At 43.0% G+C, this 25,988-nt stretch overlaps 1 protein-coding gene across 1 annotated transcript in view; it reads right to left on the bottom strand.

Annotated features, from left to right (window-relative positions):
• LOC133975539 (potassium/sodium hyperpolarization-activated cyclic nucleotide-gated channel 1) overlaps positions 1-25,988 on the bottom strand; it is a 68,317-nt gene that overhangs the window by 20,336 nt on the left and 21,993 nt on the right. The window contains exons 3-5 of the mRNA XM_062413509.1: positions 17,657-17,818; positions 7,311-7,529; positions 2,262-2,408 (exon numbers count right to left, since the gene is read on the bottom strand). Coding sequence (XP_062269493.1) covers positions 2,262-2,408; positions 7,311-7,529; positions 17,657-17,818 — 528 coding nt within the window. The remainder of the gene's footprint in view (positions 1-2,261; positions 2,409-7,310; positions 7,530-17,656; positions 17,819-25,988) is intronic.

The following is a 25,988-nucleotide window of genomic DNA, read 5'->3' on the forward strand; positions in this document are numbered from 1 at the left end:
AAATCCTGGACGGGGCTGGTGACATGCCCGACCTGCGTGTCACTTAATGTCAGCTGGGATTGGCTCCAACCCCCTCGGTGATCCTTTAAGGATAAGCGGTATAGATAATAAAAGGAATGGATTAATATCGTCCACTGCAGCACATTAAAATGGATACTAATGTCTTTGCTGTAATCATTACAGTTGATCCATCCATGTTATCTAAATATCACATCGTCATCCCTGCCTGAGCCATCAGCTGCCAGAACCTCGTGATAAAGGACGACCCAGAATCAGCCAGCGGATACTTGGGGCTGATTTCGTGCTCCTCCGCTGTCCCAAAGCGAGTCTGAGTGCCGCTAAGTGGAGCTGATTCTGATCCAAAATTGACCTACAACTCAGCAGCCCCCAAAATTGTGCCGCAGCACCACACTCAGCTGCAATCAGTCTGACTCACCCCCCCCCCCCCCCCCCAGGTCTCCGTCCGTCCACCTGGTATACGTCTGCCTTTAGGCTGCTTTAATAGATTTCTCAGACACAGACTGCAGCAGAGGTTGAAAAACAAGTTTCACCTCTCCTTTAATCATTTGATTTTATAACAGAACTTGTGGCCACTTTACTCCAAAAGCCAACGAGGCAAAGCCTGGCATTAGTTGTGCCACGCTGATAAATCAAGATGCGTATACAGAGCTTTGGCAAGCCTCAATTATATTCTGTACATACAGTGTACAATCGCTTTTAGTCTAACAAGATTCAAATGGGAGTTGGCAGAGGAAATGTGTCACTGGCACAAGAAGGTATGTGTTACTCATATTGCTCTATAAAAGGTGGGGTCAGTGCAGAACTGAATAATTATCATGCAAGATCTGGCAATAACCACAACGATTTCATTGTTGAAACAGTAGTGTAACAGTAAAATGCTACATTATGCAGGTATCAATGAATCGATATTATTGATCTAATAATGTGGTACACTGTATATATCTGAGGTAGGGGGCACTTTTCTGCAGGACAAATTAATTCACTTTTGATACTTGATAGGATTTTGATTGTATGACTTTTACTGGTTATATACTGTTGTTTAAGTGGTTTTAGATTTGGCACCACTTTCTCCGGGTTAGAAAGAAATTAAGTCAATATTTGTATTTTCCAGCAGTGGACTGAAAGCTGGAGGCTTAAAAGCAAAACTACATGATCTGGTTTCTCTAGGATCATTTCATGCAGGAAAAAGGGGTGCATGAAGCTTGTTTGGTCCTTTGGTATACTGATTAACTTCATCCGGTAGAAACAGACCATTAAATTAATAACTGGCCCATCCTGAGAGCTGCTGTACTGCAAAATGACGACAAAGTCTAGTCCTCGTGTCCTGCCTTGCTCTGGTGCGGCTGACTTTCTTTTTGCCCCTGTCTGTCCCGCGGGCAAAGCTTTTTTTTTTTTTTTTCTGGCGCGATGCTGTCTCCATGCAGATTTCAAACTTTGCTTGCAATGCACGGTGAACTAAGCCTGTAGGATTTTCTGTGTTGTAAGTAATCGTTTTTAAATCCCTGCACCCTTCCCTGCGAGTGTCTGGGAATGTGCAGCACCCCCCCCCCCACACACACACACACCTCAGCGTTCGACTCCACAAGGTGACTTAATGGGGCTGCATGAGAGATGACTCGATCTCCACGCCTGCTTTGCCTTTTATTCCTCTCCTCTCCCATATCCCTGTACATAATCACCCATGTAATGTGCAGCTGTGGGGAGGTCGGTCAGGGACTTAAAACCTGGTCACTGACTTTAACGTCCCTCCCATCCTACCCCCCCTTTCAGAATAATATAGGTTATCGTATGCTCAAGTTCGCGTCTGTGTGGCTGTTTATTGTAAAAAACTGACTGAGGAACAGTTACTGTTCCTGTGAAGAATGTTCCCGTATCTCGACGGATGCTCGCTCTGGGTTCACCCAAGATACTGAGGAGAATCTGTTTTGTTGTTTTTTCTCCTTGACCTTGTAAGACGAGATGACAGGTGTTGGTATTTCAGTTTCGCGTTCTGCGAATTTAAAAGGCACTAAAACGTCGATTCACTCAAAATCCTCGGGGGAATAAACTCATTCATGTTCCAAAACTAAACCCACAGTGTGACAGCTTACCTGTCAAAACCCTTTTTTTTGTTGGATTTAAGACGTGTGTATTTTTTTACCTGCTCCAAAAATAAACCTCAATCCTTCAAACGGAGGGAAGGAGCCTCTGAACAAGACAATGGGAACTGTTCAGGGTCTGTATTAGAGAAACTGTCTCACCTCTTTGAGCGGGTCGTTGAGTTCACTCAGGATATTGTCCTCGTCAAAGATTTTGCCTTGGTAGCGATGTTCGTAGTAGTCGTGAATCTTCTGTCGCATGTCTGCTGGAAGCTTGTGGAAGGACATGTATTGCTCCACTTGTTTGTACTGGGGACACAAACACAAGGTTCAGTGAGGAGCTGTTGCAGGGACACCAAAAAACACCAAATTGTAATGAAAGTGTCAATAATTAATAGAAACAAGCTGCAGTTTGCCTGAGTAAACACAAAAAGCTGCGGCCTTTCACATTTTGTGTATTTGCGTCTCGGTATTGAGGACAAGCCCTGCTCTCACACAGTCACGGAGCCATGTCCTGGTTCTGCGTGTGGGGAGGGAGAGGCAGAGCGATGGAGGCAGGTGGTGAAAGAGAGAAGGAAAGAGTACAGGCCCTGGGCTATGTCAGACCAAGGTAGCCGTTCGGATTATCTCACCCGTGCAGGAGGCCCGGTTCTAATAGGCGCCCGAGCTATGATCTAATGTGAACCAGCAAGGTATACCTGATATCCTGGAGCCGCAGCAGCCATGCACCAGATGGTGCGGCTTGCATGACTGATGAAGTGATAATTATTCACACAATCGCTCCTGAATATTTTGTTGCGCTTTCTTTAATTCCGAGGGACACGAGCGGTATTGATTTTTAGCATCGGCCAAGAATTCCGAGGTGATGCCAAACGAATTCAATGACCCCTCGTCCTTTGTTTCGATTCTCTTATTTCTTATTCCTGTGGTTGGTGTTACAAAGTATGTGATGCACTTTGAAACTGCTTCAGGTGTTATAGATGAACCCGTCATGTCCACAACTTAATAATGTATCAGCCTTAAAGTTGAATGATTATCAATGTCATCTGACTTCCAATTCAGGGCCTATTAAGTGTAGACAAAAAAGTTAATTAAAAACAATTCAGTAGATAGTAGTTTCGTTCTCAACATTTTTTTTATAGTAGTATATACTGTACTGAACCTTAGTTATATTGCTACTGATGAAACTCAAATTTCAATAATGCGATATAGTTTTATTAAGTTTGAATTTTCATGAAGAGAAATGTATTGATTTCAGCTCTTTTTAGGATTTAGAGGGATGGTGGGTATTCAGAATAAAACAAACCATTCAATGTGTTATTGCTACACTTGCCAGAGGAATAACATTGATGAAAGGATGAAATACTTTCTGTCCTGACCGTGAGAAAGCCAGATGGCCGGTGCATCTTCATTTATATTGCATTGTCTACCATTGGCAGGATGCAGGGCTTTTCCACTGGTGCCAGTACTGCCACTAACAAAGTTGTTAGAAGGGTCCGGTTTGTAGTAATTAGTTGAATCTCAGCGGGAGATAAAATCCGACCCACATTAACCTGAAGGCAACTACTGACCCTCAGGAGAGGAGCAAGAGGGAGAAAATACTTTGGCACATCTATTTTGATCGGCCTCCGTTTCCTCCCGGAGTCTGCTGCAGACTTGGCGCTGAACATGATCTTCCCACCCAGTCCAAGGCCCCGACACCTGAAAATAAACACCGTCTATCACGTTGTCTCGGGTAATCACACACAGGCTGTGACGTCTGTGGCCCAGGACGGTGGCGGGCTCCGTGGCCGGGGTGATTGAGAAGCGAGGCATTTGTCGGTGAGATGGGAGACACTGGAGCAACAATGGCTCCTGCATTGATTCCTCACCCGGCTGCAGAAAGGTGATAAGGGGCCAGGGCTTTTGTTTGCGGGAAATTGATTTATTTCGAGTTCACACAGTTGAAGTTGGAGCGTGTGAGGTGGCTCAGGTTATTTTTACAGCGGAGGAGAGGGTGACGTGATGTGACATTTCAGATACTTCAGGTTTGTGGCCTCCAGCCTCATGCCAAGTTTTTACAAGGATGATGACTTAATATCTCACTTTTAAAATGTATAGTTGTATTGGCTAATTATTCAGTTTTACCTGCTGGTGTGGCTTATTTAGATGAATGCTGGTGACAATCCTCTCTAGAAGTAGTCATGGCCCGATCAGTCATACACTCACATTGTCATTAACCATTTGGCACGGTATTAACCCACTCCTGTTGCCAGTAGCAAGGCCAGGCATCAGTGTTGCTGAAATGGAGCCTGGAGGCACTTTGTTATCTGCAACAATAACATCCCATGGAAATATGTTTCCATGTACTATAAACTGCCTATAGTAAAATCATACTTAAATATTAAAATGAAGTACTTTTTTTACTAAAAGTATCTCTTGTGGTTGCATGCATACAAAAAACTACATTAAAATGTTTTAAGATATGTTTTTAAGACATTATTCCAGAGCAACCAAGCAGGTTAACATTAGACTCTAAAGCCTGTGTATGAATCGGGACTCGGCCTGAACATGTCTGAAATAACTTTGACATGAATGACATGCAGCTGTATGTTGGATCGCATTGATTCAGCACCGGGGCATCAAAGCAGGCACAGATCATGTCTTGCTTTACACCCTAATTTCCTTCCACACACACCAAACACCTCTCTAAATCTCCTCCCTCTTGATATCTTTATCTTTGTGCATTTCCTTCCATATTTGAAGGCCTTCATCATGTTACCTGTTTTCTCCGATAAAAACTACTCACTCTGCTCCTTCATCATCATGTGTCCTTCTAATAACAATCTGTCCTGGGCTCGCTTCTGACGTCCCTCCCTCCCCTACTCTCCATGCCTGTTCCCAGCCCCCCAGCTGTGGCAGTGATAGATGTGATGGGTTGAGGCTGAGCAGCCTCAACCCATCCCTGCTGCTCCTTGGCCTGCTCCACCGATATGCACGGCCATGCAGCAAATCAGCGCTAGCTGGATCTGGCTACACACTGGGGATCCGTTACCAGGAACATGGCATTCGCAGCCTCAGAGTTGTCAGTTCAATGCCTGGGGTGATGTTCAATGGATAAAGTGGGATGTAGATTAAGAAGATTTGCTGTGAAGCAGATGTAATTCAAATACTGAGCAAAAGACATGCCACTAATTCAAGGGTGACTTCGAACTGCTAAATAGTTCGCTGTGGGCGACCTGCTCTCATTCATTTTCCGTGGAATTTTCTGGGACACCCGTTTCAAATCAATATTAAAATGTTCAAATCCCGATAAAAACCTGCTTATGAAGAAATCCCTTTACTGTGAATTTAATACATATATGTACTCGACATGTTTGCATTGGCTTCTTCCTGATCTGCTGTCAGTTCAGTCTAAATCAGCAGCTGATTTACAGACTAGACCTGCTGGGGATCGCTGTGAGGCTGAAATTGAGTCTGTCACGGAGCAATGAAATTGAGTAATCAGTGTTCCAGGCACGAGCTCACTGACGTTAACGTCTTCAGTAGACCAGATTAGTCTCGTTGGCTGAATTGTCAGTGGCTTTGTAGAGTTTTAAGTGCCATGTAAAACATAAGCATGGTTTCCCCAGATTGATCTGACAATAGGAGAGGGCTGCAAGATCAGGCCATCGTTTTACTGAAGAGAACATTTAAAACAGATAAATGATTTTACCAAAACTTTGAGTACCTAGTCTGGCCTGCGTTGGTGTATGTGTGGGCATAGCGATAACAGAGCTGCAACTATTGTCTTTATTAGCCATTCATTTTTTGTAGAGTTGAAATGATCAGTCAAACAAATATGAGTTAAGCAAACATGCTTATTATTCACTGGTTGATTCTATCCAAATGTGATGATTTTCTGCTGTTGTTTTAACCTGTTGATACAAATTAAATGGTATTTCTCAGATGGCTGAGAATAGATCAATGGATTAATGGATGATGAACATTGTTGTCAGAGTTTTTGTTTTTGTACCCAACCACCCAGAGACTGAATACATTAATTTAAGCACTGCACCTAAGGATTATTTTTATAATAGAATAATTTGTTGATTATTTTTGTCATTGCAATTTCAGAGAATATTGAAACTGGTCAAATTAATCCTCCATGGATGAGGGCAGCAAATTTTGACTTTGTAAAAGGTGAAACTGAACTTGTTCTGAATTTGTTTCCTTTTGAATAGCGAGCAAATTGGCAAGTCCTCAAAATAGCAGGAATATGTTTAAAAAGTATTGTTAACATTAACCATGTATTGGCATTGATGTAGTTTCATTGTCTTGCTCATTGTGTCATCTTTAACACTTTGTAAACGCAAATTTAACATGACTCCACAACCACAACTTATTATTCCTCCAGATTTCTGTTTATTGCCCTTTTACTTGACTCTGTGGCCTTGAATGATCAGAAGCACTGGTTCCTTTGACACATAACTTATAGTAAAAACTGTTTACATGGATGGATCAATCCACCAAACCTACATCATCTTTGCTATTGCATAAGTCATAGATCCGCTCTTCCTTTTAAGCGGATCAAGATATACCATGCGAGTGCTTTAATCCCCACACTACAATGCGTATGTACATTGAATTCTGCAGCACAAGCACAGGGAAAGTTTGGGGGGGGTCAAACTCGGGTTCTCGCGTGCGAGCACACTGAGCATCAGTCATGGCAGAGTGTTCTGGGGAATTGCCCATGCCCCTCAGCGGGATCACAGATGGTGGCTAGGCTGAAATGCTGGATAATCACTCTCTATGCAAAATAAAAAAGGAAGAATGAAATGTGTTTGCTGGCAGTACATGGGCAGTGAGGTGGCTCGTCATGTCACAGACCTCCTCTGTGGAGGGGGGAGAAAATCCTCTTTCCCGGTCGCGCCCCGGATATCGTGATCCGTGAGCGCTCGACCCATTGGTCCACAGGGCCATAGAGAGAAGACCTAATTTATTCAAGTCCAGCTCCAATGAGCAGGATTTTCTGTAGTTTAAAGGAACGAGACCCTCAGAATGATATAAGACATTCCCAGTGGTAATAACTTACCTGGAAACAACAAAAAATACAACATGGAGATTCGATGTGAAAGGTTTTCTTCTTTCTTATCAACTTTCATAAAAATGCATCTCATTTAAACTTAAGCTCCTCCTTTTTTCTAGCTCAGGTATTACACGTTGGAATGTGTGTCACTGCATTGATCTTACCTTCTCCTGGTATTGCCTGCGCGAGGAGTCCAGTGATTGGATAAGGGCGGTAGCATGACCCACAAACATGGCGTAGCATGTGGCGCCTACTATCATACTCAGCATGGTGATCCACAGGTCAGACATGCTAACGGGCGCCCGGGCGCCATACCCGATGCACAGCATGTGGCTCATTGCTTTGAAGAGGGCGTAAGAGTACTGCTTACCCCAGGACACGTTCTGTAAAAGATGGAGAGAGAGAGAGAGAGAGAGAGGGGGAGACAAAGAGGGAGTGGGGGAGTTACTGTGAGGCGAAGCAGAGAGGGAAGGTTCTCCGGCAGGCAGAGTGGAAAGACTGGCTTCCCTTTGATGGATCACTGAACCTCTACCAAACATTCTGCCAGCACACTCTCCATGCCTCAAGCCTAATGCCCTCACTCAGTGAATGAACTTTCTACCTTCCTCTTATTCTGCCTCCTCCTTCGCTCAGCCCTCGGCCCTTCTGAACGTCACACTATTTTTCTCCCTCTGCCCGGATGTACCAGGCCTCGTTTGTTTTCCCGTTCGCCACAGGGTGGGAACAAGTTCATGTTGGTTTCAAGTGCGTACAGAGCAGCCAAACTTGCATTATTTACAGAAGTCTGAGGCATCGTTTCCCAAAAAGCCCAGGGCCTACTTAACAGTGGGTGGCCCGTGGAAGCAAGAGGCTTGATTATGTCCGCTCTCTCAAGTCTATTTTTCATATGTGTTGTAATTCTGTGTGAATTTGAGGCAGGAACAGACTCGAAGACTTCGGCCATCAGAGGATTCAGAGATGACAGTCATGTAACATACCAGCTTGGCTGTATGAGCGTCTACCCTGCGGAAGTGAGTCAGTCACCAGCGACTCGCTTCATCAGCTCTTTGTCACAAAAGGAGGGAAGTGATTAGCACCCAGTGAAAGTCGTTCCTTTTATCGTTCGCGGCGTGTGTTCTCCTCGCAAAGTCATGGCGTCATGTGTGCCTTCAACTACATAACAATATCTGGAGCCGGGTTCATGACTCCCTTGTTATCTGGTTGTGTCCAGCAGGGTCGATCTTATTGTTGACTCCTCATTAATAAAACTAAGTCCTTTCAGAAGAATCTCAACAGTCACTCGCTCTGAAGCTTGACAACATGGACTCTAATCCTGGCGAAGTAGGAATTATGGATGTCAATGTGAAATTAAAGGCAACTTCCCGGGCATTGATTGCCTGAAGGGGACCACACAGTTGTAGAGTTGTGTTATTTCTTTGACCAGATACACAGATGTTGAGTCCTTAGGGGTTAATCCTACATTAAGTAGTGAGATAATCTGCTTCAAGCAAAGTGGTGGTCGAATCGTGACATTCCACTGGGCGGCGAAGTGACTGGATTTCTCCTGACTTTGACAGAAGTGTGTGTTCCTACTGTTTATGCTGTTTGCACGTTTTAAAATTAAGCCCTTGTTTAAAAAAGAAGCTGCATTGGTATTTTTTGAATCTGTCCCTAACCCTAACCATTATATTATATTTCAACTTAATCAGTTGAAGTTAAATGATCGGTTACTGAAAATTGGATATTGATAGGAACAAATATTCTAACTGTACATCCCTACCCACAAGCTCTCTTTGTATACATGACTACAGACAGTTTTCTTTTGTGCAAATGTCTGCATCACAACATGAATGCCTCAGAGTGGACATTGTCCAATCGTGTGCTTTGTTGTCCCCATTTGAATGATTATTGCATCTCACCCTGCCAGGCTTGTCTCCCTGTTTTCTAAGAGGCTATAAACACTTCTGCCTTCAGATGCGTCTCGTTGTATGAGTCTGTTTTGAACACATCCCCGCCTTTAGGCAAGGCCTTCACTCTTTATAAAAACAACTTTTTGCCTTTTTACTGTGCATTAAGTAATCACTCCATATGAAATGTACTGCCTTTTCAACAACAATTTCAAATATTTCCAGACTTACTTTTATTGTTGGCCTCAGCCTGAGGAGAAATCATGTCTAGGAGTCGGAGCAGGATCTAGCTTCCTCATTAATACAGTACACGTCAAATGTGAAAGTGTGCTTTTTCTCCGGGGACGTGCAAAAACCCAGTAAGTCCCGTCGCGAGACAAAGGCAACGGCACTCCGGTACAGGCCTGTAGCCGCAAAGCCAATTTGCTGACTCCTCCAATACCTCCACTCCCCATGAACAAGAAGTGCTCAGGAAGCTCTCCATACCGAAAATTTACCTCACTCAGAACAGAACAGCTAACAAAAGAAAGAGGAGACCTATTGAAAACATAGTGGTTCTCTGTCTGACATAGTTTCACGTGCTCCCCGATGCACCTCTGTCTCCATTCGTCATGCCCCCTGGGCGACCTCTCATTGAGCAAAACTGCAGACGCTTTGTCTTGACATATTAGTGTGGGTGGAAGATAGAATTCACCACATAATATCAGGTAGGCTGGAGTGAGTCACTGCACTTTTTTCACTGTGTGTCCTTGTACGTGTTCGGAGCTCAGACAAATGGATATAACAGGGGTCATGTCTGCATCTCTCTATCAGAATTTAGCTTAGTCATACAGACCGTAGGAATTACTCTGCAATGTATTTCTCCATTGAAAGGAAGGATTGGTAATTTCTGAAACACCTTTTATCTTTTTTGTTGAAATCTTCCTCAAGAACAGATAGCTTAAAGTAAAAATAAACCTGATGTCTTTGGCCCCTGCAGGAATGTAATGACGGCAGTGTGTGTCCATTTTGTTTTGAGTGCAGCTTTCTCAAGATGTCCAATAAAAGAGGATGAGATTTATCTGTTGCCTATAACCTGGTCTTACTTTACATTTTTACCAGCCCTAGCTTTTAAAGGTTTCGATAATGAAAATGATAAATATTACAGAAACTCTTATAATCAGTTTGATATCACAAAATAACAAAGTGAATTTGCAAATACTCACAATGGAAAATCAGAACTTGTGAATGTTTGGTATTTTCCCTTGAGAAATAAGGGCAACAATGAATCAATTGCAAAAAATACTTACTGAATCAAATTTCCTTTGATTCTCTGACTAACGGTTTCAGCAACTTTCAGGCCTAATTTATTATTCTCTCCATTCAGCAAAGGAATGCATCAGTGTTGGTTGTTAACCAGAGTTGTGATTAATTTGTCAGTTGTCAGACTTTTTGTCAGACTCTGAGAAAGACAAACCATTGTTAACATAGTTGAATCATATTTTCTGTTTATGTTTTTTATATTTTCTGAGTTGTATTCTTTGAATGTCTTTTATACCCTTTGCCACCACAGCAAGTGACTAACATGCAGGTCTGGTGCAGTTCATCAGAAATATCTGATTCAAAGAAATACTGTATAGCCTTCTGTCCTTTGGGAAGCATGAGTTATTGCTGAAAATACATTTTCTCCTCACATATTTCCCATGTTTTAATGAATGTGACTGAGACATCAGATGTTTTTGGTTCCTCCAGAGTTGTTGTAAATACAATTAAAAAACAATCAAGCGCCGATGCAGCAAAACAAGTGGCCTCACATTCTGCATATTCATCTTTCTTACTTTGTTTCATTTGTGGAACTCACAGACGTCACTATCACGCGCATTCAAACTAATTGCGTCCCACATCATTGTAAAAATCAACAGCTTATAAGTTTCTGTAATTAGACCGAGCCGCTTGACTGTGTGCTTGTGCATAATCACAACATCGTGCCTCCGACAGTCTTCTAACACAAGATGTAACTGGTGACGTGACCAGGGAGGCAATCGGTGATTCACAGGCGTCCCAGTTCCGAGTGTGACCCAGAGGCGTTGGTTGTTGTTGACACCGACGAAAAACTCTGAGGCTAACAGGAAGTAATGTGCGGCTGCAACGGACAGTTTGACCCCCGACAAACAGCCATGCTCGTACTTATACAAAAAGCCCAGCCAGTTCACATCTGCACTCCCACGAATGCTCAGTGATTCATCGGTTGTCCTAGCTTCCCTGCAGCAACATCGGAAGCTACATTTGCTTTCATTTTCTTATGCAAATTCAACTTTAGAGAGGGTCATAAAATGCATTTTAGATTTCTTCTTTTTTTTAATTCCCATTTAAAAACGTCTGGATTGAAGGTTTAAATTTCTCAATCATACCACTCTCTAAAGCCGACAAGCTGTCCTGTGCACGGAAAACGAACGCGGCGGACAACATGAATTTTTCGATTACATAATCAAACATTACATACAAGCTGTTCTCCCTGGAAGGGCACAGAAGGCACAGCAGTCTTTGAACACATGAGCGTTGAAGTGAAGGGGTTAGCAGCCATGCATGCGTAGCAAACACTAAGTCGGCCATGAAGCGTTAAAGGATCCTTCTTGGGAACAGACTGCTCAAGCATTGTATTATGGTGTGTGGGTGTAGGGCTGGAATAACCACTATAGTTATGCAATTTATTGTTTTTGATTTAATTAACAAGATATCAGAAAAGTGCAAAACTAAAAAGCCATTTGTGTTTGTTCAAATTCTCACATCCGAGTCGCAGTTTTGCTTGAAACGTGACAAAAAATTTGCATCAAAAAATGTGCTTTTTCATTTTCTCTCAATCGTTTACTCAACAATGTGTTGCAGCTCTTCTTGCCTGTTCAGTTTCTGGCATGCAAAGTCTTTTCAAACATGTTCTTCTGTGATTTTCTGATCCCTACACTTAATCTATTCCTTAACTTTTCAACCCTGGAAGTCCCTTTGTTTCAACTGACTCTGAAGGGTTATGAATGAATAAAGAATGACATTCTGAAAAGACAAATGACTTCTCCATTTCTCAATCAATAGTGGCAAACAAATCTGCACCAGCCACGTTCACTGATTAGCATATCCTCAATCAGAAAAGGTTAAACTCAGCAAGGTACATGTTTGGAAATGAGGCACATACGTCCTCTGAGAACCCAACAGTCCCCTTACGAAACCACATTTAAATTCACCAGATCCACAGTTTTATTTGGATCTGCACCAAATTGCAAAACTAGCAGTCTTCTTAACATGCCTGGTTTTATTTTCATCAAGATTCCTGAAGTGTTTTCTGAGAAATCGATGAGAAAGTTGCAAAGAAAAATAAATCCTGAATCCGTCCTTTGATTAGGATCTGCATCAATTGATGGGCTCTACTCTGACCCATCCTTCCAGCAATGTTAGTGGTAATCTGTTTAGTAGTTTCAGCACGTCTTGCTAACTAACTGACTGGGAAAACAAACGCAGATGAAAGCAGAACCTCCTTGGTGTCTTTCAATACCGAGTTCCATCTCAATGAGCCTGAAGGAAAAAACACCTGCGTTTCTGAATGAACCGAAACCCGACAACTCTTATTAAACCCTTCTATCTTATGTGAGGACTCTGAGGCTGAGGGGTAAATAACCCACTCAACAAAGAAACACAGCGTCAACCCCTCGTGTGTAATCCGCACCACTTCAAGAGCCGGGAAGAGGTGCTTTTCACAACAATCCCAATGGCTGCCTTGAATTTTACAAATAGGAACCTAGATTGTCTCCTTTTTGAAGGAGATAGAAGAGAGAGAGAGTGAGAAAAAAAAGAAGTTTGATTATTTCATAACTGATTTCCGAGCCAGGCTGTTGGATGTGACTCATTCAGGGATTTGGGAAGAAAGGCACGGGTAAGTAGTGGGTGGTCCGCAGATAAAAGAGGCTGGAAAGGGTGACTGATGCTGAAGGGCAGCTGAGCCTGGTTAGGAAGGCTTGTCTTTTCTATACTATCGGCCCGTCTGTTCTCTGACGCTCTCCGGAATATTAATCCTCCTCACATGTCTCTATCCTAACACAAGCTTGGACAGAAAACAGAGTATAAGCACACGTGCACTCTGAAAACACGCTATATCTTTCTACTGTACCTGCAGACAAAAGCAAACAACCCAGCGCCCTCTCACCCGAGCTGACACAGCGACAGCGAGCATTATCTTGTGTGGTGATTAGGTAAATGCTGCCTCTAAAGAGTAAGAAGCTACTCTCAGGCCATTAGTCAAGCAGATAACGGCCCTACACCCTGAACTGCACCACTCAGCAGTATCTGCAGTCCTCGATGGGCCCCACTCCTCTTCTCACAGCTGGAGAAAGAAAGTATAGAGCCAACACCACCGAGGGAAGAAAAAAACTAACACATGACGCCTTCTGAATTTTAAGTCGTCACCGAGCGAACGCAGCTGCAAGACGTAACCTTCAGCCGCCAGTCGCTCTCCTGTCAGATGATGACCTTATGTGTTCCTACCTGCGGTAAATAGAAAGGGGGCGATATCTTATCAAGACTTCTGTAGTTTGCTTATGAAGGCTAATGCATTGTGATGGTGTGAGAGGAGAGATCCCACGTGTGGCTCAGGCTTTTCACTTTGAATTTACCAGAACCCAGTAAGCACAGACTTCAGCACGGGGGGGTCCACGGGGAAGCGTTACCACAAATCGCTCATCCTACCACATCAGGGTCAGTAACACTATGTTGGCCACTCATCAGCTGACATACAGCACTAATTATATGTACATAGCTTTTAACGCCGATATGTCTCATGTGGCCTTTCAGCTAATTCATATTTTCGTCAGCACTTCATCTTTTTTTATTGTGGATCTTTTGAGGGAAGGGAAGATTCTCCAGAACCTCGTGACAGTTTCCACAGAAATTGGGGAGAAAAAAATACAGACAGCGATCAGGACATGTCTATAAATTGCTTTCAGATTTGACGTATCCCAGGTTTTTGTGAAATGTCGTATCTGTTGGACTTCCTCTGTTTTCATTTCCTGCTCCGATTTCCCATTTTGATTTTCCTGTTTTACACAATTGCCATTGTTTTGCATAAAAGAAGAAGAATTTATCGGAGCAGTAGAAGCTGTTAATATGGATCCAGAGAAATGTCGATTCCAGGGGAGATAGACAACATGAGGGCTGCCTTCAGATTGGCTTTTATTACAACTGTGATCGTTAACGTGGGAAGTTCTATCAGCGCAAATTCATTTCAATGCAAGCAGAGATTGACAACGTCTGTTCGGATGAATAGCACATGCTCGTCGGTGTTGGTCTCACCCGGGCAAGTCAAATAGAGGATAAGAGGGGGAAGCAGAGCGGGGATGTTTAGGGAAGCGGACATTTGCACCTCCAATCTGATGCCTCTGAGCAGTCAGCTTGCACGTGCAGCACAGGGATGTGAGTTGGAGAGAGAGAGGCGGGGGGGGGGGGGGGGGGATCGAAAAGGCAGAAGAGTTCCCCGGGCGAGCATTTACAATCAGCATCGCCCAGGAGGCCTGCACACACCATACACCCTCACATTGCTGTGGGAGCAGCAGCCGCGGTCAGTTTGACCCCAGCTCAGAAAGAACAGAGAGCCGAAACAGTCAGACTAAGCAACATTCTGTGTGTGGGGGCAGGGTCAAGATTTGACACTCGCTGTGAACGTTTTTTAATAGAGAAAAAGAAATGCAGTTTGTGTACTTTCTGCTGCCCCTCGAACGTCATATAGCTATTTTTCTTCGGTCAGTCTGCTGTGCACTTCTGCAGAGGGAGCGCTTCTTGCTTTCGTGCTACTTAAATCATTCCACCATGTCAAGTCGTCCTGACCTCTCAGTGAAGAGACGGGTACAGGCAGCTGCAGACCCAGAACCCAGTGTGAGGCCAAGGGAGACGGAGGCAGCTGCCGCGCTCTGCATCCACATAACGTTAGTTTTTGCTTTCTGCTTGCAAGGATTTAAAACTATCGACAACTTAGTATGATGGTCTTTGACTTTTATCTAACATTGTCGGCAAAAAAATGATAAATCTTTCGTACATTGTAAATTGGCACAAATAAGCTCAAAGATAATTGAAATAAATCTGACAAGTTCAATAAAGCATCACTTGTTCTTTAGGAAAACAAGACTTCAAATTGACTAATATTAGTGAACTAAATCTAATGAAACATTCATTATGGATTTTAATAATTAAACATTTAACCTCTAACCAATTAATACGCTCAAATAAATAGTTAAATCATATGTAATCATTATTACCTTCACCATGGAGGTTTTCACTTTGTCTGTAAGATAAGATAATACTGTATTAGCCCCACTAAGGGGAAATGAACTGTGTTAGAAGCACCAAAAAGGGAATAGAGCTGTATCTGTTATTAAGCAGGATTATACAATAATAACTAGAAAGACTTACAGAAAATTTGATGGAACGATGCGATATGGGTCAGATAATGATCTACTATAATTTCAAGAAGCTCTGAATAAATGGGCGAATGCAGGAATTCTGATTCACTTTTTTCCCCTCCATCGTTTATTCATTGAATGGCCGTCATGTGCAACAGATTGTGAGTGAGAGGTTCACAGACTGAAGAGTGAAAGACAAGTTCTCCTGTGAGAGAGAGAGCTGCATCACATGCCACCTGCAGGTACGTGTGCAACTGCAGCTGAACGTGTGAGGTCCGACTGTCTGCGCGGACAGGAGCAACTTTATGGGCGAGCGCACGAGCTAGCACCCGGTAAACAGCGCTGTACAATTCCCACAGCAAGAGATCTCTTATGTTGTTGAGAGATACACATGTTTGGTTTATCATGCAACCAATTAAAATATGGCGGGCCACAAAAAGTCTGAGATTATCAATGGGAAAAGCACTTTATTGAAATAACCTATTCAATATTTCCCTCACAATCCACTCAACGCAGGAGGGGTTTTGTTTATCTGCTTTTGATCCTTAGAAAGTCAGGCCGCTACATTTGCTATTTACATAAACATGTATGCAAGTTCAATATTTTTCGTGCAGACTTATGATCGGTTTTATTCTGCTCTATACTCTGTTCACAGCTGCATGTGTGTGACGGCGTTGTGGGAATCATCATGTTCTGTTGTTTACGCTGCTTTTTGCACAGGTAGAAAGGAAGCAGCTCTACTGTTGTCCTGTTCGGTGCCTCGTTAGGCTTCAGTGTTTTTTCTTTGTAGTTTGGCGGAACATTAATGTACCTGGTACAATGTCCCTGATGAAATGTGCCTGCAATTCTTATTTATAGCCCCGCGCGCTCCAAATTAGATAGCATATGAAAACAAAACACACTGCGCCTGTGTCCACACCTCAACATGTCATGGAACTCACCGGATCCTGCTTTTCGTCTATGGTATTTTTATCTACAGATTACTATTTAAAAAAAAAATGCTCATTATAACCTGAGCCTTTTCTTCTTTCGCACCTACAGCTCCTGGAGAAAACACTGCATCTTCAGTCTTTGCTCATTTAAACTCCACTCCAGGCTGAACTCCGGCTTTTACCTCCATATCACTCTTTAGACTCGCAGTTGAGTTCGGTTACTGACTCCGAACATGATCATAAGCTGTGTTCAAATCATTGTTATCCAGGCGCTGTGGCAGGGGAAGCTGTAACAGGTGACGAGCGGGTAGCGAGTGGCTGGCTGACAGGTGTATCATCTGAGACGCGTGTTATCCTGCGGTGCTCTGTGCACAGCGGCGCTGCAGATCCAATTCAGATGCTTCAATGCAGGTGTTCCTGGACTTCCATTGTTTTTATGTAGACTACATGTTTTCTTTTTTTCCTGTCGCCTGAAGCTGAACTACTCTATTTATATACAGACCGATGTGCACTCATAATCATTCAGACTTGAGTGAGAGCTCGATTTGATTACCTATTCAAATGCATGCAGAGCAAAGAGGCTGATTTTGATCCCTTTCTTTAAATATTTTACAATAACTTAAGTCTGTTTTCGCTTGTGGTTGATTGCCCTTTCAGCTCTTGATTTAATTCCTCAAGCTGAATGTACTTACCTAGAGAACACACCCCCGTATAAAGTATACACACACATTGACTGGTCACTAAACCCGACCATACACAGTGACTCTGCAGTTTATGAAAGAAGGTTTATCTTTGCATATGTTTCCAGAGCACACGGGGCTCTAGTAGGAGCAATACTTTGCATTAAAGAGTTTAATTGGGGGGGGGGGGGGCTTTTCAAAAGAATTATAAAAAGTTGACAGGATAAGGTTTTATATGACTAGTTTATAAGATCAATGCCAAGCCAATCTCCCCTGAGCTCAACTGAATATCTTCTAAACAATAGCCAAAATTGCCGGCAGGAAATTTGAATCCTTCTTTTGTTTCTTATAATCGAAGACCTGCCGTCTCATACATTTTATAGAATGTCAAGTGGTGAATCTGCCACTGTTACTATTGTTAACTCAATATGTGTAGGGCAAGAACAAAGAGCTGGACAGGTTAAGCAAAAGTAACTAACTGTGTCGTGCGGGGGCTTAGTGAATGGTCAATAAGAAGACAGTGCCACCATCACATACATTTTTATATTCCCATTTCCAAAAATAACAAACAAAGGAGAAGAGTGGGTAATACTTACAACCATACCATTTAGGGACACCCAGCAGTCGGGAGGGAAGTCTTGGAGGAGTGGCACCAGATACTGTAGACAGCCATCCCAGTGACACAGAAGCAGCATCATCCCTATCAAATTAAATATTCTTACCACTGCACTAGCCAGGTCATAGGTCATATGGAAAATCTGCCGGAGAGAAAATAGAGAAAGAGGGACATCGGTTAGACCTCGTCACTACGTCTGATCATACATTTGAACTGGAGTCATACAGTCACACACTGGTTCGAATGGTGACTCTCAGGCTCTGGTATTTCACAGACACAAAATTAAACCCAAAACAATATAACAGATTGAAAAAAACGGGTTAATTTATCCCAAACGATATGGGAACAGTCAGTTCTGTCCGTGCTCCGTGTTCATTTCTTCTAACCGAACTGTATACCACTGGAAAGTGTGTGTGTGTGTGGGGCGGGGGGGGGAGCCAATAGTTCAATCAAGATGACCACTGGGCACGAGGAAGGAATTTCAACGATGGTGGAAAGCAAATTGGTAAGGTGGTACTACGGCAGCTATATGATGATGTTTTGGCCTTATAAAAGCACAGGTGGACGCTTTTTGCGCGTTTCTTTTCTCAGGATCGCCCTCTAGTGGATGGTATTGCTTAACAGCCATGCCAGTATGGATGCATGGAAGTAAGTGGCAGTTGCATGGTTTCAAACCGACATATCTTTCTCCAGCATAATTAGGCCTTAAAACGTTCATAATGGTATAACCTCACATGTAAGTTGAGGCATAGCGTGCCTTTGTGCTTGTAGCCATGTGTGTGAAAGTGTGTGTGTGTGTGTGTGTGTTAATACGCTTGCATCCTTGCATTCACAAATGTCAACCTGTTCATAATCCAAAATGGCTGCTGTCCAAAACACACAGACCCAGTGTAGGAAACACGCATACAGCACAGAGGAGGTGATGTGGAGAGAATGAAATGCTAAACGATGGAGAGAGTGTGCAGACCTCTTGAATAATCAGCCCCAAAGTGGGTGTTCTTTTTAAATGCCGGCGCTCTGGGCCGAGTGAAACCACTCGGCCGGCTGTTTAATCACTGCAGGAAGTTTTCAGAATAGAAAGTCATCAGCAGGATGAGTAACCATATCTGCGTTGAGAAGCCGTTTCATTTACACTGTAACTGGGCTGAGAGAATTGACTCATGCCCGGTTGGCTGGGGCGCTAATTCACGAGTCTCCCATTAGCATGTGAAACCCATTACTTCTTTCCAGGTAAGTTATTCCACAATCATCCTCACGCTCAAGCTCGATTCTCCTTCCAAAGTTATATATGGAAAAAGAAGATGGCCCCTGATTGATGGGTTTTGCATAATAAACCTGACCCATTGGCCAATTTGTTGAATGAGAGGTCACAGGTAAGTATTTGTACTTAAGTTGATGGCTTTCCCTTTCTTGTGAACTGCTCATAATAGTTTGAAGTGATTGGAGAGTGGGACACCGCAATGTCAAAAAACAATTACAGAGAGGGAGAAATTGTGTACTTCTTGTCCTATAAGATCTTAAATCAGTGTTAGAGTTGTTTAGGGGTGTTGAAGTCACACAGGCCTTTACGTTCATTGAATTTACGTCCATTTACATCTTACTAAAGCTAGAATGGCACTGAGCAGAGAACATACCTCCGCCAAGGCCCAACAGTAAATATCGGTCTCCTAATTATGCCAGATTTTTTTCATCACGATCCATGAATTATTCTCAGAGAAATTAACGGAAATGTTGAAAAACATCTCATCTTACAATTTCAGGGAAAATGACAAAAGCGTTCCTGGATTCACCCCCTGATCCAGATGTGCACCAAAGTTTTATTGATTTTTCCCTGAGTCATAGCACATCCTTCTGCCATGGATTGTTGAAATCCATTTAGTTGTTTTAACGTAATCCTGTATACACACAAACATCGGAGGTTAAAACATAGCCTCTTTAGCAGAGGTAATATAAGAGAAATTGAGAAAGAAATGAAATGAGCAACAGCACCTACATTGAACATTAAGTCTTCAATCTTAATTTTGATTTTATTACCTTCGCCGAGGAGATTTGTTTAATAGGATAAATCTACCAAACTGATTTACACCAAACTTGCAAGATCCCACTACATTTTGGTGGGGATGCAGTTTAAGGTGCAGATACAGAATTTGTTTTACTTGATGCAACATTTTCAATAATTAATCAGAGTAATGCACAGACTTTATTGTTTCGGACAAATTATTTTGTGTTGGATTGTTTGACCTTGACGATGGTGCTGTATGCACTCTACTCGGTGCCATTCTAATTGTTCACTTATTCTTCTCGTCAGCTATGTTTTGCAACCTCGGGATTATTTACCTGAAGACTTGGAATATTGAGCACCTCTGACCCAATTGAAAAGGCTACTCACGTCCTCATCTCACACAGTGAAGCTACTCTCAAAAACACAGAGGGCCTGAGTGAGGACTTGGTATATTCGGGCACAATTCTGATCCAGCCTTACCAATGCGTTTGCAAAATTCACCAATCAAAGCCCATCAAAAGCTCTTTGATTCCACAGCTCTCCACCCAGGTCCATTGTGGCTGCTCCGTAACCTCTCTGCACAAAGGACAGTGTCCAGGCACAGAGCAGAGGAGAGAACAAGAGGCTGAGCCGAGGCCCAGATCCCTCCACGGCTCAACTCATCCACGGGGAGAAACAGTGCACTGGCCTGAAGGGCTAAAATTAGCCACTGGCGTACAGGATGGCTGCCTACATCTTTATTCTTAATTTAGCAGAACGCTCTCTCTGTCTCTGTCTCTCTCTTCGTGTGTGGTTGTGAGTGTGTCTTCACATTCATTCCATTTTGATGACATGAAAGAAAAGAGCTAGACACAAAAGAAAGACAAAAAGGCAACTACGTATTCCTGGAGGGTTTGAGGTGTGGAAGACAGCGAGCGGCACTTTGCTCCCTCTTTAGATTGAAAATGATTCACACCAGGCAAGAAATAGAAAAGGGTCAAATGCTTCTCTGCACTTATCCTCCTTCAACTGCTGCGGGATTTTAAATACCACAACAAAGGGGCCTCGGGAAAATGGGGTGCAGCAAGTGAGGAGGTCGTGTCTGTTCAAAAGGTTACAGAGGATTTTGCAAATTTCCAGGGATTATTTCACTTCGCTGTGAGGCCTCAGCGACCTTTGGGGTCACGCTGAGTCACCGAGGCCGGGGAGGGAAAGATGTAGAAACTCATTAGCGCAATGTGTGCTTTGTTTGGGTTTGTATTTCAGGGGTGTCCATTTAAAAAGTCTACTAGGGGCCGCAGGTATAGCCACAAGGTAGTGTGGTCTATTATTAGCGCTCCTAATAATAGACAGGCCGAGTGGAGATCACTGGCCAGAGGATTATACAGGTTACCCTTCATTGTGATGGAGGAATATATTGGGAGGAAATTAAACTATGCAAGGTTTCAGTTGCTGTTATCTATTGAGATAAAAACCATCTGGCCATGTAGAAAATTTACTTTGAAATACAAAGAATGGGTTTTTACCACTTTGTTTAAAAATCCTGATCATCAGACCTGTTTCCAATGATCATAAATACTTTCATCAACATCTTAGTTTCTCGTTTCTTACTTTACTGCAAAAACTATTAAAGGAAGGAAGTTTAGATCCTGGGTCACAATGCACTATTATATTAACTATTTACGCAGCAGAGCAGTACAGCTATGAGAGATTGAAGAGGCCATTATAACTTTCTATTGGGAACATCAACCCTGGTTATACAGAAGAACAAACAACTATGAAACAAAGCCCATTGACAATTTTAGAAATTGAGCAATAAGACTCAAGGCTTCTGATTGGTTGCTGCTCAGGAGAAGCAGTAGTTTAAGCTTCCAATGTTCTGTCATGCAGGACCCAGAATCATTTTGCATTTCTATGGTCCGATGTGTCTCTGTGTTTCTCCTTTATCGGTGTATTGATTCGGTTTAGGAACTGTGGCCATCTGTTTGTGTTAATCCATGTATCCAGTGTTTGTGCAGTAACACGACTTTGCCCGTGCGTGTCTCAGGTTGAACGGAGCCATGTAAAACTCACCTGCTCGCAATACAAATACACAGAGAGGAGGGGGGTGACATTAAACCAATATTCCAGAACACTGTCCCAAAAAGGCAATCAAGCAAGCTCTGCATTTAAAGATCAGATTTTCTCTTTTTCTAAGTGATCTCTGCCCCTATAAGCCATCATGCAGCATATTTACTCCAGGAAATAGGAGGCACTGACGGAGCAAAAAGCAACACCATCACTCACAGCTGGCATGGGCAGAATATAGGCTTAGAATTAAGTGCATCAAGCTTAAGTTTGACCGGGGACAGGGGCAGAGGTCGACATAATCCTCTAATACAGTGCAGTCAAACAGCCAAGATGTGATGTGATAGCCACACAAGGTCACACGCCGGCTGTGTCTCGCCAGAGCAGCGCTCAGTCACATTTGGCCCTTCCCCGTCCATTCATCAGAATCCAGTATGGAGGAGTATGAGACGTGAACAAAGGAGCCTCTTACACTTCATTGAACGAGAGTGAGTGCGTGAGTATGAAAATCACAATTGTGATCCAACATGTGTTTTGCTTTGACTCTAAACGGGTCTACAGCACAGCTGTCAGATAGGCTGACGTGTGCGTGTGTGTGTGTGTGTGTGTGTGTATTCTGTAGACTCGACTTTTTGCATCTGATGTGCGGAGAAAAGAGCATGCAGGAGAATTACTCATCATCAAGCTGTGGGCCTGGAACACGCAATTACAAAGTGCTCTTTATGCATCTTCAAATTGGACATGAGTGACCTCTGTTTGAGGTTAGTGAGGATTAGCGAGGGACTAATTTGAGGGGATTAAATCCACCACTGGCTATTACATTGAAGGATGACAAAACTGCTTCCAGGAAAATCTGGAATTCTCCCGCTTAACGGCGTCTTGCAAATCTCCTTTCTGGATCTCTCTCCTGGTTTTGCTTAAGAACAAAATTACAGTTGAACTTGGATTTGAAAAATCATATTATCATGTTGGGGGAATTCACTGGGATTTAGCAAAGTGTTTTCTTCTACTTCTATCTCCATCTTCTTAAGCGTTGTTTTTTAATGAATCTCCCAGTTTATAATTTGTTGTTGTGGACAAATCTGAAAATGGACAATTTCCATAAATACATTTCCGTGGCCGCCCTCTTCCCCTAAAGAAAGGCAGTATGCTGGAAGTAATCACAATTCACGTTACTCTAATGTGCTATGTGTAATCATGTTGATATATGTATAGTACAGCATTAAATAAATATAAATAGCCTTGGCATTATTTCAGAGCTTCAGGCAGCGTAGTGTATGCTCGGACAAGCTAATCAGTCTGCAAATCTGCACACAACACAGACACAAGATGAACAGGAACTCCACTTGGCATCCCTCCGGATCACGTCAAAGAAACAAACGGCAAAACAATGATTTACCCTGCATTGAAAAGCAGTGAATCTTTAGCAAAGAGGCAGCACTTTTGGGTAATGAGGCCTGGCAGTAATTTGTAGGCAGAGACTTAATTAAAAAGGCCGGTGGTAATCGATGGGATCTTTGCACTGCCAGAAAACAAGTGGAGATCTATTAATGTAACACAACTCTTGAAAGAGGAGGTCATTGAGTCTTCACTGCACGCACTTCTGCTTTACAAGCCCAACACACTGTGGTATCCAAGAAGTAATAGTGAAGGAGGTTAAAGGACATTAGCGTAACCAGTAAAATGCATTTATTTCTAAGCAACTGCATGATTACTATGCAGTATTTGCAGTATTATGGATTAGTCACACTTACACAGTCTAAGGTTTTATTCCCCCTCGCTCGTGCTGATGGAAGTTAACCGGGAGTCAAGTGTCAGCCACTGATTATTTCGTATACGTGTGATCATGGCCTCAGTGTACTGTATAATTTGGTGATTGTGTTCTGTACATGTTGCAGTTGCTGGTATGGTTGTCTTTCATCAGGTACACACTTCGAGCTCGAATCCTGGTTTGGTCAAGGTCTTTCTGTGTGTGTATGGTCTCCTCGTGTCTGCATGGGTTTTTATTCCTGGTACTCCGGCTTCCTCCTAAAGTCCAAAGACGTGCAGATCAGGGTTAGGTTAATTGGAATCGCTGTGTGTCTCTGTGTGTTGGCTTGCGATAAGCTGGCGGCCTGTCCGGGACGTACCCCGCCTCCTGCCCGATGTCAGCTGTGATTGGCTCCAGCCCCCACCCATGGCCCTCAAAGGGTAAGAAGTATAGATAACAGACAGATGGATGTTTTGTATAAAACAACTCGATCTCGGAACCCATCGACTATTGAATTCACAACTAGGTTCGGCCAATATTTTGTGGCTTCCGGTGTAGACAGTGGATTTCCGGGCCAAGATTTCGTCGAGCCCACGAGTCTACCCTTTGCCCACACAGACACAAACAGATACTTTTTGTAGGTGTTTTAGGTCCAGACGAGTTTTGGCTAATCTCCCTTAACATCTACTGTAGATGGCTGTTGCATATGACTCCAGATAGAATTAAAAAAATGACAGTTGATGCATTTCAGAATGTGTATATAAAGATAATAGAAATCTGTAAACTATCAGTGAGAAGAGAACGATCATTAAAAGAAACATGAGGCTCGGCCTTTTCTCCCATACGCTGCCCCCCGTCAAACATTCATCTTGTTGAGCTGGTTACTTGAAGTTGTTACAACCGGATTGTTGTACAGCTAATGATAGAGAAAAAAAGTGACATTTGACAAACACTTTGAAAAGCAAAGTTATCAAGAGAATATCACAAGAAAATAATCGTTTGTTTCTTTTGAAAATCAAGTTTCCCACTCACCCCCTAAGCGAGAGGAATCACAAATTGCAGTGATACCAAAAGTTTGAATCCATCTTACAAAACAACGTCATTATTAGCTGCTCTAAAGAGGTTATGTTTTTGTCAGTTTTTAATACGATAAGGATAATGCAAAAATCTACTTAACTGATTTCCATTAAAATTTGGAGGAGGAATCAGGAATGGCCCAAGGAAGACCCAGTCAAATTTAGATTCAGTTTTTTTTATATTTTAGGTAATTTCTCAGATAATAATTCATGGATCTTGATGCAAGAAAGAAATCTGGCATTTAAGGGACTGATATTAATGAGTGTGTGCAAATTCGGTGCAGATCCAAATGAGAATCTGGATCTAGTAGATTTAAATGTGATTTCATTAAGGGACTGTTGGGCCTAGTTGGAGGTATACACTCTGAGTGCCACTCTAGTTTCTCTCCAGTTTTCCAATATGGATTCTGTTTACCATTTAAATATCTGAATGCAGCATCAGTACAAGGGCCTGTTGTGTATCATAAAATACAACTACTCTTTAAATTGAGGGACCAAATGTATGTTTAAGTGTGTGAGTGTAAGGTTAAAATAGATGGTTGTAGAACGTGTAGTAATGCTATTCTTTACTGGCTTAGCCTGTGCCAGCCGTTAATCAAAGCATTCATTTAATTGGATGAGTCATCTCTTGCTGATGTGTCAGTCCCAAGTTGGAATAAAGACTCCTCCTGCCTGAGTCGCTCTCTCTCTCTCCCTCCCTCTCCTATGGGAGCTCTGCCGCTCATCCGCTCCGTTTTCCATCATTTCTGTGTCCGTCAGCAGTATTCTCTTGTTCTTCCACTAAGCACATCACACTCCACCGCGAGCCTCGCTGCCTTGCCCGCTGTCTCACCCGCTCTGCGTCTATTTTGGTCGTGTGAGCGTGATAACCCCGACGCTTCTGTTCCGCCTTAATCTGTGCTCCACCATTCAGAGCGGCGTTGGCAGAGGCCGCATCCTCTGGGGCACAGGCTCCCACAGCCACGGGAGTCATGTTTATGATGTTTTTCTGCATGGAACTCGTTTTGTGTAGCGTGTACCCAGGAAACCGTGTGGCGAAAAGTGCCTCACGACTGGAACACCGACTTCCAGTCTTCTATAAGAATCCTGTACCTTTAAAACGTGTGACCCCCCCCCCCCCCCCCCCTCTGCTAAGCCTCCACATGTCCGTATGTGGTCATTATTCTCAGAGGGGATTGATGTATGCAGCTAATTTGTGCACATTCTTCTAGGAACTTCTTTCAAGGCTTCTCTATGGGCGGGAAAAGGCCCCAGTGTGTCCGATGAACAAGTGAATGTATTTATGGGTCAGGAGGAGGTTGAATGTTCTATTGATTTGTACCTGCAACCTGAGCAGTGCCAACAAAATAACATCAGCTCGCCTCCCAAGAAAACATGCACACACACGAGCGACATCTCCAAACACGAGCGACGTCGCAGCTCATCAGAAAATCGACGA

This window comes from Platichthys flesus, chromosome 19 (assembly GCF_949316205.1).
Source record: "Platichthys flesus chromosome 19, fPlaFle2.1, whole genome shotgun sequence".
NCBI classification, from domain to species: Eukaryota; Metazoa; Chordata; class Actinopteri; order Pleuronectiformes; family Pleuronectidae; genus Platichthys; species Platichthys flesus.